The 16,045-nt window shown below is 46.2% G+C and overlaps 1 protein-coding gene across 1 annotated transcript in view; it reads right to left on the bottom strand.

Moving 5' to 3' along the window:
• The window catches only part of Hnf4a (hepatocyte nuclear factor 4 alpha), a 55,861-nt gene extending 41,835 nt beyond the window's left edge, over positions 1 to 14,026 (bottom strand). Inside the window, exon 1 of the mRNA XM_063248292.1 lies at positions 13,887 to 14,026. Coding sequence (XP_063104362.1) covers positions 13,887 to 13,935 — 49 coding nt within the window. The 5' untranslated portion in view covers positions 13,936 to 14,026. The remainder of the gene's footprint in view (positions 1 to 13,886) is intronic.
• Positions 14,027 to 16,045: the final 2,019 nt, after the last annotated feature.

Raw genomic sequence — 16,045 nt, forward strand, 5'->3', positions numbered from 1 at the left:
CCTCACGGGTATGGGAAATCAGCCAACAAGAGCATAAGAGCTTCTGTTTGTTTGGTTGGTTTTTAAAGAAGATGTAAGTTGTAGTTTTTAAAGGTTAACAATTCAAGTTTTATGAAATAAAAACATATTGGTCCTTTAAACTCTGCATCATATCCTGCAGAAGAGGAAACTGAGGCTGAGCACTCAAAGATTTCCCCAGTTCACAGCAAAGGCCAATAATTAGCTCGGTGGCTTCTCAGTCCGGGTCATTTCTGCTAGGAAGCTAATGCAGACACTGATTGTTCGCTTCTATTACTGAGGGTTTGTTAGGTGTCTCGTTCCGTGCTAAATGTACTGGGGTGACACCACAAAGGAGCACTGCTCAGGGTGCCAGATGTAAGAGGGGGCAACTATCGCTCAGAGAGGTGGAAAAAATCGCTCAAAATCATGTTGTGGGTCTTGAATGTGGGTTTATGTTTCTTGTTTGTTCCTTTGTTTTGTGGTACTGAGGAATAAGCCCAGGGCCTCCCACAGAGCTATATCCCAGCAATCTGTTTATTTTGAGACAGGTCTAAGTCACTGTATAACCCAGGCTTGGCTTGATCCAGCTTGCAATCCTCCTGCCTCAGCCTCCCGAAGTGCTGGGATTACAAGCCTATACCACCCCGTCTAACTCTGGGTCTGTGTTTGATTATAAAATTCTAGATGCTTGTTCCTGCTACACTGCCTTTCACCCTATCAAGCAGAAGAATCCCAGACACCAGGTAACTGGTGGTTTTCACCTGCAGCTGTCCTGCAGGACAAGGGGCTCAGGAGGGTGCAGCCTCCTGCTCTCTGACACTTTTATAACCTAGTAGACTCCATTTCATTGTTCCTGTGTATTGGTTTCTAGGGAGGATTTCATTTGGGGATAGAATCCAACATCTTTTTGGCTTTGTTTTAATATTAAAAACCACTGATGTATCTGTGGTATCTGAATTTATAGGTGAGGAAATGAAGGCCCAGGGGACCCCAAATGCCCAGGACTCCTCTGCAGGTGCTGAGTCCTACTTCTAGCACTGAGTCTGACTGGGGAGCTGCCCCAGCCATCAGGGGCTCCTTCCTGGAAGGACACCTGCCCCAGGTTGTCTCTGTCTCCTCTGCCCTTTCTCTGCCTATTTGAGTAACTTTTTGACCTGTTCCTCCACGGGCACTTCCTGAGGTGTGGCTGCCTCTGCTGTTGGACCCAGGGAATCCTGGGGCCTTGGGAGTGCAGCAGCCAGGGTCAGCCAGTCCCACGGCAGACAGTTGTCAAACAGTGGCTGTCTGGGCAGAGGGAGGCCTGTTTACCCAGGGAAGGGCCTGGACAGGGGCTGCCACTTCCTCCCCAGACCACTAGGCTGTCCAGCTGCTCGGCAGCCTGACTCAACTGTCCCCATCTGTGTGTGCTCAGTCTGCAAATATTGGACTACTGTGTGCCCAGCACTGTTCTTCACTCGGGGATACGGCAGACAGCAAGGCAGTCATGTCCCCTGCTCTCCTGGAACCTGCACGGCATCGTAGTAAAGTAGCCCAGGGATAAACAGATTGTCAGAGCTTAATTTCTGCAACCCCAGGCTTAATTTGGGCAATCAAAGAAGGCCTCTGAGTGGAAGGCAGCTGGGCTAAGATCCAAAGCATGAGAAGCAATCAACTATGGGAAGAACTGCGGGGGTTGAAGACCCTGGACTAAAGGGTAACAGAAACACGGGCGGTAGCCTTGGAGAAAGCAAAAGGGAGAAACTCAAGTGAAAGCAGGAAAGAAGGATCAGAGCCCAGGGACAAAAAAACAGTACTCAGGTTTGATGTCCAAATCAAAGTCCTAGAGGGTTGTCAGCAGGCTCTGAAACCAGAATACCCAGAACTCCACTGGCTCTGCTCTTTCTCCCCATGATTTCCTGTCCCAACTCTGGCTGTCAGGTAGATTCAAAAGTATTTAAAGTAGTATTTTATTCCCTTCTCATTTTTAATGCAATTGTAAGTCAAAACTATTTACATACAGTTCAAAACCTCAGATGTGGGGCTGGGGATTTAGCTCAGCGGCATAAGCGCCCGCCTTGCAAGCGTGTGGTCATGAGTTTGATCCTCCATACTAATAAAAAACAAACAAACAAACAAAAAACTCAGATCCTACAAGGCTCATGGTAACAGAGGCTGTCACCCACTCTTCCGGAAGCTGATCTCCCCCAGTCCAGAGGCAACTGCCAGGGGGTATAACTGGGCTTCTCTCTCTGAGTTTTGGTCCGTATGTCTAAGTGTCACGGTCATATGGCTACTTCTTGGTTTTTCTCTTCTGGATGCATTGCATTAACTTGGTAGTAGAAATGATTTTATACAACTGCATCCCGATTTGGAAATCAATCAGGACTCTTGGTTTCATTTGTGGAACCATGTGACTGTCATTACTAGGCTACACTGCTGTCATGACTGTCATCCAATGCTGTCATCATTTCTTTGTGATCCTGAAACTTTCCTTTCTTTTTGGGGGTGGGGAGTGGGGAGGGGCTTTTGGTTTTTTGTGACAGGGTCTCTCTATGTAGTTGGGCTGGGCACACAATGGTGATTCTCCTGCTTCAGCCTCCTGAGTGCTGGGATTACAGGAGTGGGTGCACCACCACACTCGGCTCCGAGCCTATTTGCTGCCTCCCAATGCTCACCATGACATCAAAATAGCATGAACATCACAGCCAACAACTCTCGCAGCTGTGGAAGACAGTCGCATCCATTCTTTCCATCAGCGGCGCTGGAGGGCTACGCAGAATCAGCAATATTAATCCCATTTTGGGGGGAGGCTATGGAGTCCAAAATAAAAAATAATTTCCACCTACTACAGTGGGGTGCAGGGGTTAAAACAAAATGCATCTTCCACTAGGAAGGAAGGAGTTGGGTGGGTGCCTAGACGACTGGGTTTGTTTGGGTTTGTTTGGGTTGTTTGGGTTTGTTTGTTACGTCAGTTGGCATTTCTCTTACTAACACAAATCCTGGGTTTGAGTCCAACTTCTGTCTCCTAGGGGCTGTGTGATTTGGGGCAAGCTATGTAACCTCTCTGTGCCTTGTTACATCTCCTAAGAAGGGCCCAGATGACAGCAGCTATCTCTATGAATTCATTTTTGTTAAGTGCTGAGAACGGTGTCTGGCTCATAGTAAATACTATAGAAGTAAAATAAAATAAAATAAACTGGAGCTGGAAAGTGGGTAAGGCGGGACCCAGACCTGTGCCTCCATGTGCAGTTCAGTGCCTGGCCCCAAGCTCCAGCGTGAGTCTCTCCTCACAGTTTCTTCCATATCTTACCTATCTGTAAGAATACAATGTTCAAGAACTAAGAACAGTGGGCCAGGGGTATAGCTCTGCGGCACAAATGCCTGCCTGGCAAGGGCAAGGCCCCGAGTTCGATTCCCGGTACCAAGAAAGAAAGTTGGTCAGTGAATTAGGTAAAGGGCAAATACACTGAAATTTGTTATTCAGCACTAGAAAGCTACAGTGTTCTACGTTGATTGGTTTCGAGTCCTATAAACTTGAGACAATGCTATTTGATAACTTTTAATGAAGACCAGTGACTTGTACTCTAAGAATAATATATATCTTTGAAAAAAATTGTTTTCAGGGCCCACTGCTTTTTCGTAAATAAAGTTTTATTGGCAAACAGCCACATCGTTACTTCTGGCTGTGTTTACTACAATCTCAGGGCTGAGTAGTTGTCACAGATCTCATCTGGCCTGCAAAATCTAAAATAGTTACTCTGTAGTTTTCTACAGAAAAAAAAAAGTTACTAACCTTTGTACTGAAGTTATAATTCAAAATCCATAAGGTTAAGTTAAATATCATCCTATTTATAGTTCAATTTGCTTCACATATGGGTATAACAAATTTTAACAATTTCAAAAAAAAATTTGTATTTCCCAACTTTTTACTCTAAACAATTTCAAGCCTATTAAAGGTTGAAAAAAGAGAACAATGAACAACGATGTATCTGTTAACCTAAGTTCACAAATTGGTACCATTCTGTCACATTTGCTTCTTCACTACACCTGTTATCTATGTACTTTTCATTAAAGCATTTGGTCTAAAAATCTGTATATGTATAATTTGCATATTCAGATATATGTAAATCTATATGTAAATTAGCACTCTCTCTCTATGTATATATGTATATATGGGTTTTGTGTGTGTGTGTGTGTGCGTGTGTGTATGACTTGTTGGCAAAGGTGGCCAATTATGCACCAAAAACCCCATGATCCTCCTTCCATTGTGAAAGTTATTCCTAGAAAGCAGCTGCCTGGCAAGGGACCACGAAGCTCAGACTCCTGGGGCCACGTGACTGGATCTCACCAGGGAAGGAGGTAGAAATGTTAAGTGTCTCTCCAGGTGAGGGCCACTTCCAGGGTTCCTGGATGAATGGATCACAGAAGTAAATCATGTTCAACACGTCTCTGGGGTTTGCTGTGACATTAGCTAGTACTGCCAGAGCTAATGGACTCAAATAAATTGTGTGAAATATGATGGAATCAGATCAGTTTGAAGCACACTGGTCTGGTCCTCCAGTTCTTCCAACACTTTGGAACCATCATGGAGTCCTTTCCTGAAACTATTTCATTTATAAACAGAGAGGCTCTGATTGGACCAGATGCTGTGGGGTAAGTGGAGACTACAAGCCTGACCAGGGAATCCCTCCCGATCCTCCTCAAAATGAGCCTCAGGCATCCCTCCTGCCTCCTCTGTGCACGTCATGTGACAAAGTCTGAGCCAGCCACTGTCACACCCACTGCTTTTTTCTAAATAAAGTTTTATTGGCAAACAGCCACGTCATTGCTTCTGTCTGTGTTTACTACAATCTCATGGCTTTCTTAAAGGAAGAGATGGAGCAAGGAGCAGAAGGACTGAGTAAGGTCACCGCTAGCCACCCAGAGCCAAACCCATCACCCTGGTCTCCAGCCAACGTATGTCTGTCCCCTCCTTATGAACTCATCACCGGTTCTTTTTCTTTTCAGGGACTATTCAGGCCACATCCTACACTACCTCCAGACACAGACATGAGAACAGGCCCTGGGCGTTGGAGGGCATCTGAAGGCTTGGGGATAAGCCCTGTCTTAACCCACAGTCAGATAGGTAAATCCAAGAATGAGGTATCTCTCTCTCTTTTACTTTTTTTTTTTTTTTTTTTTTTTGAGGGGGAGGGAGGTGCTAGGAATTGAACTCGGGACCTCAGGCTTGCCAGGCAGATGCTATGGCAATGAGCTAAAAATATACTCAGCATATAGCAGGACATAGTGCCTTTGCACACAGTAGGCGGAGACTCTACAGGTGTACTAATAACAATGATAGTTCAAATGTACATAGCCAGGCTAAGGACTTGACTCAGCAGCATAAGCACCTGCCTGGCAAGTGAATGTCTGGCAAGTGTAAGGTCATGAGTTCGATCCCTGATAACAAAACAAAAACAAAAACAAAATGCAAATGTACACAGCCAATATCCATTCATGATAAAACCTTGAAGAAAATAGGTATAAAAGACCTTATCGCAATCGATACAAGTCATTTATGATATACCTACTGTATCACTCACAATAGCTTGAAAACAACTGAATACTTAGAAATAAACCTAACAAAGGAAATAAAAGAGCTGCACAACAAAGAAATGCTAAATTGTTTGCAGGTCAATGAAAAAGGAGATGGAAGAGGACATCAGGAAATGGAACAATATCTGTTTCTGAATAGGCAGAAACACTATTTCAAGTTGGCCAAACTACCAACACTGGTATATAGATGTGGCACAGTCCTAATCAAAATACCAGCAGCATTCCTCACAGAACCAGAAGAAACAAGTCCAAAATTCATACAGAACCAGATGGGTCCCAGAAGAACAAGAGCAATCCTGGGCAACAGGAACAAAGCAGGCTGCATCATCCAGAGTTCAAGTTATATTACAAAGCTACAGCGATTAAGGAAAAAAAACAAGAAAACAGTGGTACCAGTACAAAAACAGACATGTAGACCAGCATGTCTGAACAGAATAGAGGATTTGAAACAACCCCGGGCACACTCAGCCAGCTGATGTCTGACAAAGGAGCCAAAAACATACGCTAAGAAAAGCCGGCCGCCGTAACAACACTGCCAGGAAAACTGGCTTTCTGGGCACAGAAGACTGAATCCAGACCCACAGCTCTCACCACGTACTCAAAATCAAAAGGGATCAGAGCTCTAAATATTGCAACACTTAATCTGCTGGTGGTAAAATAGGGAAAACTGGTCAAGGCATAGGCATAGGCACGGGCCTTCAGAACAGAGCCCCATTACCACAAGAAATAGCGTCAAGAGTCTACACATGGAGGTATAATCAAGTTAAAAACCTCTGCACAGCAAAGGAGACAACTAACAGAATGAAGAGGAAATTCTCAACAAAATGAGAAAAGTATCTGCCAGCTACTCCTTTGACTAAAGACTGATATCTAGAACATACAAAGAACTCAAGGAAAAAAACCCTGAACCTCCCCAAAATAAAAGATCCAATCAAGAAATGGGCAACAAAAATGAACAGACAGAAGAAGAAATGGCCAATAAATACATGAAAAAAATATTCACTGTTTCTGGCCATTAGAGAAATGCAAATTAAAACAACACCAAGATTCTATCTCTGGGATTTAGCTCAGCGGCATAAGAGCCCGCCTGCGCCTGGTAAGCGTGAGATCATGAGTTCAATCCCCAGTACCAAAAAAGAAGAAAAAAAAATCCTTTTGGAGATTCTGTCTCATTCCAGGAAGAATGACCATCATCAGGAAATCAAATAACAAATGCTGGCAAGGCTGTTTTTACTTTGTTGATGAGAAAATAGAACAGTTCAACTCTGTGAAAATAAGTATACACAGTGCTCAAAAACAAACAAACAACAAACAAAAAACCACCAGAGACTCCAACCCACCTATTCCTCTTCTAATCTCTTCCTACAAGTTAAAGACATCCTACTTCAGTGATCCACAGCCCCAGAGCTCAGAGCAGCTATGCAGCTATGTCCTCTTCCCTGTCTTTTATTTTCTCTTTATCTAATTTTAGTTTCTGAGTTGTTTCACTGAACATTGTGGTCTCTGGGTGTGTCCCTTTGCCTCCAGAAGACAAGGCAGGGTAGTAGCCCATTATGTGTAAATACCACCTTATCTTTATCCATTCACCTGCTGATGGACATGCAGGAAATTCCAAAATTCCCAAAATTTAACTACTGTGAATTGTGCTGCTACAAACACAGGGATGCGTGTATCCCTGTCACAGAATGTCTTTCAGGCTTTCTGGAAGATACCCAGAAGGAGAAGAGCTGGGACAAATGGAATTTCTACTTTTATGTTTTTGGGGAACCTCCGTAGTGATTTCATAGTAGCTGTACTAGTTTACATTTCCACCGACCATGTAGGAAGGAAAGGGACAAAGGGGTGGGAATTTCAGACATGGTTGTGTACATGCACCAACTCCCCACTATGTGCTACAAACAAGAACTAATAAAGAACAGCAAATACATGACCTTTCACATGCGCCAGACCCTCTGCAGCGTTAAGTCCTCATCACAATCCGCTGTGTCCTCCCCTGCCCAGCAGGTGAGGAACTTGAGGCATCGACTACTAAGGAACTGACACAAGGTCCCAGACTCCAGAGGCTGAGCTGTGAGCCCCTGTGCCCAACTGCCCTGCATGTGCAGCCTGGAGGGGACCTGTTTAGCTGGAAGAGTGAAAAGTGGGTGTCAGACTATATTTAAATCACTCTTTTGCTAAGTGACGCAGGAAAGTCACCTAGCAACTGTGAGTCTTAGCTTCCTTGGATAAAGCACCCCACCTTGCGGCTCATGGCAAGAATTAAAAGAGACAAAGCATAGGAAGCAGCCAGCATCCTGTGAGTGGCATAGAAGGGGCTTTGTTGGAAACACATTTCACTCCTCTTCCTGCCCATTCTTAAGCCAAAGGTAGTGAGTTCAGAGCAGTTCCTATATTTGGGCCTCTCAGCATGTTTTTAAGACCAAGATAAATCAATCAAGAAACATCCTGGACAATCCCAAAATACAGGATGGAGGAGCATGCCTGTCATTCCAGCACTAAGGAGGCTGAGGCAGGAGGATCGCCGTTAGTTTAAGGCCAGCATGGGCCACAAAGGGAGTTCAAAGATGGCCTGGACCAAAAAGCAAGACGCTGCCTCAAATAAAGGGGGGTGGAGAGGAATGAACTGCAGTCCAGTAGCTAAAGTCAGCACAGTGTGTGGCCAGGCCCCAGGCCTTTGCATGTGGTCTTCCTGACCAGGTGAGCTCTTTGCCCTTCCTGTGCTCCTGGCTGAGTCTACCCAACCTTCAGTTTGACTTAGCTGTCAGTCATCACCCTAGGGATGGAAGGTCTCTCTGTGTTCCCACACACTCCTGTCCGTCCATACTAAGCCGTCTGTCTTTGATCGCTGCTGGCTTGTCTGTGGGGCGACAAACTGCACCACTTGTGATGTGAAGCCAAGTTTTCTTTCGCTGTGTTCCCCGAGTGCTTAGCAAAATGTCACGCAAACTGTAACCCCCAGTGGACATTTGCTGAAGAAATGAACAAGTAAACGATGAATTAATGAAAGCAGGAGCTTCTGGGTAGAGACAGGATGCATTGTGGGGATCTACTCTTCCTTTTACTAAATGGACAAGGTGAGACAATAGTTTCCACATTTCAGCTGACCTGGATGCCCAAAATCACATTTGACACTCAGGAAAAAAATAATAATCTATTTAAAACTTATTGAATAGTAACACAAGTGCTTGGAAATCACCCTAGGATATTCCAATTCATCATATCTCGAGTATAACCCCCAAATAGTTTGGCTTAAGAAAGTTCTCCTGGCTGGGCATGCTGTCAATTGCCTGTAATCCCAGTTCTTGGGAGGCTGAAGCAGGAGGATGGACATGAGTTTGAGGCTAGCCTGGACTACACAGGAAGACCCTGTCTCAGAGAGATAGATGATAGATAGATAGATAGATAGATAGATAGATAGATAGAGAAAGAGAGAGAGAGAGGGAATTTTCCTATGCTGCCAGATGTGGTAGTCATACCTATAATCCCAGAAGTCTGGGAGGCTGAGGCAGGAGAATCATGGCCTAGATAACAGCAAATGAGGGAGACCTCATTTCAAAATAGCAAATGAAAAAGGACTGGGGATGCACCTTAGAATGAAGGTCCTGAGTTCAACCCCTAGAACCACAAAAACAAGTGAAATGAAACAAAAACAAAATCAAAGGTACTGTGATCTGGTCCTAATGGAAGCTGGTTATCCAGTGACCTACTCATGGTGTATTGCCTATGTCTTGCTTCTGGACACTTGAAGGTGCTGCTCTTCCAGGTCGTCTCATCCATCCAGCCATCTATCTACCCGCCTGCTATCCCTTCACCCATCGGTCCAGCTACTTATGCATTTATCACATGCATCCACATCTCTCCATCCCTCCCATCCATCTCCTCATTCCATGCCTTCATCCATCTTGTTCCCTACCTACCCATCCCTCTATCTATTCATTAGCGCATCTACCTACCTACCCACCCACTCATCTTCCTGGCTACTTACTCATCCATTTGTCGTATCCAATCATCTGCCTGCCCATACAGTCCATCTCTCTATTTATTTACCTGTTTATCAGATCTATTGATCAACCCACCTGCCTATCCACCCACCTGACATCCATTCACTCATTCATCTCCCCCATTCGTTCACCCATTTGATTAATCTCCATCAAAGGCCATGTAGAGCCAAATCCTATAAAAAGCCTGTAACATAGCAAAAAGGCTATGATGAATATAAACCTTCCCTCAAGGAGATTTGAGGTACTTACGAAAACTACCAAAGAACCAAAGTAAATAATCAAGTGTAAAAACCAATAAGCCGGGAATCAGGCTAGCACACAGAATGGACATCACGGCGTCCTATCCACTTGGTTGGTCAGGGCAGCCCCCAGACAAAACCAACACACAAATCACAGCATATTCCACTGCAGCAGACGGTGCCCTGCAATTAAATTATTCCTGCTCGCCTGCAACACACTGGGGTCATGTTTTTGAAGACATTTGGCTATCTGGGGAAATACAGATTTGGGTTTTGGGGGCTAGTTTTGTTTTTTAAGACAAAGTCTCACTGTATAGTTCAGGCTGGCGTTGAACTTAAGATGTAGTCCAGGCTGAATTTACAGGGATCCTGCTTCAGCTTCTTGAGTGCTGGGCCTACAGCTGTGCGCCACCGTGCTTGACTTATCTGGGGATTCTGGCTGACACTGCTGCAGAGAAGTGTTATTGGCAGGCCAGGGTTGCTGCTTTAGACCCTACAATGCACAACACAGCCCCCCTCCGTGATAAGGAATTACCCCAGATGTCAGCAGTGCTGGGACTGAGAAGTCCACTCTGACAGCCTCAGCATGTCAGACCCCAAGAGAGGAGCATCGCTGGTCTCACTCAGCCCTGGCTTTCCCCTCTTTCCTCTACATACTTGTAACTTCTAGCTTCTTAATCCAGGCAGGTCTGCCGCTACGAGGTGTCCGAGGAAAATGCACTTTACCAAATCTGTCATTAGTGTAAGTCTGTGGTCTGTAATAAACTCACTCCTCTTGGGGAAGCAATACAGGTACACATCGCATCTGGATCCCTTTTACTTCCTCCTTCCTCCCCCTCCTCCCCGTCTTCCCTCATCCCAACTCTGTCCCGTCTCCTTATAGTCTATCTCCCTGCTTACTAGTGTCTGGCTTTTATTTTGCTCTTTATTTATACTTTGGGTCCTTCATAAAAAGAAACCATGTGATATCTAAGCTTCTGTAGGAAATACATTTTCTCATTATAAAAAAAAACAAGTATTTTATTTATTTAGAATCTACCACCACCGGATTCAGATTCAGACATTTATAATGCCAACATAAGAAAGCCACCTTGGAGGGGCTGGGGATTTAGCTCAGTGGCATTAGTGCCTGTTTGACAAGCACAAGGTCATGAGTTCAATCCTTGGTACAAAAAAAAAAAAAAAAATTAGAAGTATTTTGCTGGGGATTTAGCTCAGCGGCATAAGCTCCTGCCTGGTAAGTACGAGATCATGAGTTCGATTCCCGGTACCAAAAAAAAAAAAAAAAAAAGAAGAGAGAAAGCCATCTTGGGTTCAGAATGGGACAAATGCAAAGTCTGCATGTTGACACAATGATGGCAGAGAGGAAGGGCAGAGCCTGGGCCTGGCCACACTGGTGACCACTGTCGAAGGTCTAGTTAGGAAACTTCCCTCGAGGCATTCACCCAACAAATGTGCAGTGATGATGCTGCCAGTTTCCTTGCTGCCAGTCACCATGTGATCTTTTCAAAACCAGCCAGGCCAGAGAAGCCACCAATGTCCCTGACCTCATGAATGCGTAGTGTGAAGAGGGGACATAGATACCAAAATTCACAGACAACTATCTGATCGGAGCGGTGGGGAGAACTGCAAAGCAGAACTGGATCAGGGGAAGGTGATGGCCACCCAGTGTCACTGAACAAAAACACAAGGTCAGAGTCATTGAGGGTCTGTGCAGCACGATCCTCTGACCCAATGCCCCGCATGCTAGAGTCACTTCAGCAGATGGGTGCTGGTCTCCCCAGCAGAGAGTTTGGCTTTTTCCTCCAATCACTTTGATCAGAAAGTACATTTCCCCCAGAACCTCTTAGCAGAATCCCCTTCATCACACTGATGAAACATCTCAGGTTTACAAGGAGCCACTGATTTAGAAGTTCACAAAGCTTGAAAAGAGGAGCAAACAGCAGACTCAGGATGCTAACTCGGATGCATCTTATGAGAAAAGCAGAGTCACGTAGGCACAATCACACACAAACACACAAGCTGCCACCAGCACCCCACTGTCCTGAGACAAAGACAGGTGCTGTGAACCTGGCCACCAGAGCCTTCCTTTCCATTCTCGGCCATATCTGCAGCCAGGACAAGAGGGCCATCAACAATTGGCTGGGTCAGATCTCAGGTCAGATGATTTTTCCCCCCCATAATCCTGAGCCTCAATTTTTTCTTCTGTCCTTGGAGATAACAATCTTATTTATTTCAAACAGTTGTAAAAATTAAATGAGATGAACGTGTAGAACATCCATCCAACTATCCATCCAATTATTTGCTCATCCATCTGTCCATCCACTAATCAGTCCAGCCAGCCAGCAAACCAGCAATTGGCCTGCTGAATGCTGCCTGTGGTGAGAGCTTCACAGGGGCTGGGGACATTCAGACAACTTCCAGAATAGACAGACCTGTCTATTGGCAGCGACAGACTGTCCAGTGATGTGATGGGTGGATCACTCTTTGGGAGGGACCCTTGCGGGGTGTTCTGTTCACCCCCAGCCTAAGTTGATGATCTGGGATGCCCTCTCAGGAGCTGATGGTCTTTGCCTTTGGGAGCCAATGAGGCTTCCTCTGGCCACAGGTTCAACCAAATTTTGTAACTGTATGGACTATCTACATCTTTATGTTAACTCTTCTATTGCCCTCCCACTGTGAAATTAGCTCCGTATAACACGTGAAATAGATTGAGAGGGGAAACAGCTTGCCCAAGGTCACGTGGCTGATGGGTGGGAGATCTCTTGGTCATTTCATTCCTTAGCTTCTGTTATTTTCATTGTACCACATACTAAGGAGGAGCTTAGTGGGGGGGGGGAGGTGAAATCAACACCCCAGATTATCAGGAGACTAGTCTCTGATTTCTGTCCCTCACTAGCCACCCATCCTCAGCTAACAGTGGTATTAAGTAATATTTACAGAGTCCTTGCAATTCGGGTGGTGTCAAGGGCTTTACACCCTTATTACAGGATGATCATAAGATTCTAGAAATCTGTCTCCACTTCAGAGAAAGCAATAGTGGCCCAGAACTGTTGAGTAATTTGAGTAATATCGCACAACTAGAACTGAGACCCACTGCATTCCAGAGGCCAAGCCCTGTGTGTGGTGTGTGTGTGCGCGCAATCTAAGTATGTTTATAAAATGCACTGTTTTTTAAAAACCCAAAATGTGTCCAAAAAGAAAATCACAAAACATTCTGTTGGATCTCCCTCACAGAAACCAAACTGTCACCAGTTTCTTTGTGTCCCGCCATGGAATTTTCTATGCAAATACAAATGTGTGTACATACATTCATCTGTATCCGTTTTGTTATCAGAAACTGTACACAAGTCTTCAGCTTGCTGTTTTCACCTACTGCAGCTTGGAGGTTCTTCCCCATCTGCAGACAGATCAGCTCATTTTCCTCCAACAATGGCACATCATTCCTCCACAGATATCCCTGTCCTCCCTTAACTGAGGGGCAGTAAGCTTCTTCCAGCATGGGGGTCGCCACAAGTGGCAGACACCCCCAGCAGGGAGACCATCCTATTTCCAAGGACCCCCGCTGGGCGGTGCTTTGTACCTCTTCTCCTTGAATCATCCAGAGGCAATGGAGATTCAAAGGGACCAAGCTGGATCTCGGCAGGGCTTCTCCGCTCCAGTCCAACCCCAGCTAGGCAGAACCCTGCTAGATGACCTGGGCCCAGAACGCTTTGGTAGGCCTTGGATTGTCTGCAGCAGAGATTTCTACAACTGGATCCCCACCTTCTGTGGAATTTTGGAAAGACCCCTGGGCTGCATTTTCAGGAAAGCCCTTTTGAAAGAACCAAGGCCCTGCCCCGGAGCTTCTGCAGCCTCTCTCCGCACTTTCTACCTTAAACAGGCCATGACTTTGTAGCAGACCTTAGCGAAGCAGTCAAATGCCTCCTACGGGCTTCCTGTCCTTTTAGAGGAGCCCTTGGAGAGTCTTTGAGCCCCTCAGAAATACACTGGGGGTGTCCTATGGCCTTCGAAACCGGACCATGGTCCCACCCTGTCCAGTTCCTCTCATCCCGGTTGCTTCCCCACTCACCATAAGGACCCTCCACTGGGGCTCCGAGGGGTGCGTTCACACTGACCATGGCCAAGGGAGACCAGCTGGACACCGGGGGGCATGGAGGAGCCAGAGCCCACAGCCTGCAGCAGCGGCGCCACCAGAAGCCAGTTCACCAGGAAGGCAGTGAGCAAGGCCAGCTGCCACCACCCGGTTATCTTATTGATTCTTCTAATCACCCAAGGTGGGTGGATACGTTAAAGAGTAACCAGTCACTTAGGGAACCTGTGGCTGGGGACTGTCGCTATTGTCATGGCAACTACGCCTTGGTTATATCTGAGGTCCACTCAGGCCCCAGTCCTGCCTCCTGAGGTTGGGGGTACCTGGAGCTGGATGTAAATGACATTAGCCCCCCAGTTTGAGGAAAGGAACTGTGCAGGAGGGGCTGCGGAGGTGAGAGTCCAAGTTGGGTGGGGTTTTATGGCTCCCGAGTATGGGTGGGGCACCATGCTGGGGAAGCCGAGGGCGGGGCAGCGGAGAAGCAGGGAGAAGAACTGAGTCTACCCAGCGCCTCCTGATGCTGGCAGGGGCCTATGGGCATCGTTACCTTTCAATTAAACCTAGAGGTGAGAAAGTTGAGGCACAAAGAGGAATTAGCTCTGCAGAGTCTCCTAGTGATTTCCGAGTGGAACCAGAATCACAGCACCTGGTCTTTCTCTCACTTAACAAGTTTATTGTACACCTTCTATATGCCAGGCCCTGTGCTATACTCCAGAGACAGAAATAAAGCAGATGTCGGAACCCTCGGCACCCTTGGAACTTGTAGACTAATGGGAGAGATGGACTTAATCAGATCATCAAAGAGATTATTATTATGGGCCTGAGGATGTAGCTCAGTGGTAGACGTCCAATGCCTGATGTGGATCCTTGGTATCACAAAGACACACACGCATATGCACACGCATGCCCGTGGTGGGAGCAGCACAGTGGCAGACTCCAGGACCGTGGATGTCTGGCCCCTCTCCATTCTCCACGCAGCCCTGCTGACACTACACTCTGGCCTTGGAGACCTCCTGTGCTTTCTCTTGCATGTTACACACCTGTCACCTGGACTTTTCAGTGCCTGCCCATTCTCCTCATCCCAGGGCTGGATCTCACAGCGTGTTTGAGGATTCTAAAAGCAAACTCCTCAACACGTGCAAGATTGCACAGATGAGAGCAATGGAACAAACTTGGAACTCAGAGGAACCAGCCCCTAACTCTAAAGCAGCTACTGGTTAGATTCCTCTCTGCTCAGTCTCCTTCCGGGGCACTTGTTCAATCACTTCCGGTCCCTACTGATGGACGGACACGGGCTGTTTCCGGCCCTTTGCTCTTATCCCTCCTGCTTCTGACTCTTCCTGATTTCCCTTGTCTTCCTGTCCAGTTTAAAGCCCCCACCCCATTCTTTTGGTCTCTCTCTGTCTTGCTTCCCTCTCGGTTCCTTTGCTGACAAAACACCAAGCTGGAAGGAACAAAAGAGTCTTTCTTTCTTCATGTCTACACCCAGACAGCCAGTCAATGCTAGACAGAAACAGCAAGTCACTTAGAGGGACTCCTGGGGCCATCATAATTCATGATCACTGGCTTTCAACTGCCCAGAACTGCTACCCTCAGTTTCCCTGCTCCTTGCTTCCTTAGTCTTTACCCCTATCTCAACTCTTTTTCTCCCCTTGAAATTTTTCCACGGTTATCTTTAGTAGGATAAGACTTCACCTTCCTCACAGAGAAAGCCAGGAACCTTAAGCAGACCCCCGAGTCCCCATCAAAGGTCTCACTTCACCTGCATCTGCACTGTGGCACCTCCCTCTGCCCCAGATACACCCTTGAAGCCTAACCTCCCCAACAAAAGTTGGTCCCTCTCTCTGTTTCCAGTGCCACCAATGAAGTTCAAGCCACTGATTTTTTCCCCCTAGTACTGGGGATTGAATCTGGCCTTCACACTGACTGAGCTACATTCTCTAGCCCATTTATATTTTTTATTTAGAAACCAGGTCTCACTCTATTCATCTGCCACTGTCTTCTCACATGCTAGATTACAGATGTGTACCCATTCTAATCTCTGACCTGAGATTAGATTACTGCTGAGATAGTCTTTTGGCTGCTCCCAGCGGCCGCTCTGGTCCTTGCTATGATGTGGTCAGAATGATTTCTCCAGT

This window comes from Cavia porcellus, unplaced genomic scaffold (genome assembly GCF_034190915.1).
Source record: "Cavia porcellus strain 051 isolate PalLab524CR breed Dunkin Hartley unplaced genomic scaffold, mCavPor4.1 scaffold_5, whole genome shotgun sequence".
Classification (NCBI taxonomy): domain Eukaryota; kingdom Metazoa; phylum Chordata; class Mammalia; order Rodentia; family Caviidae; genus Cavia; species Cavia porcellus.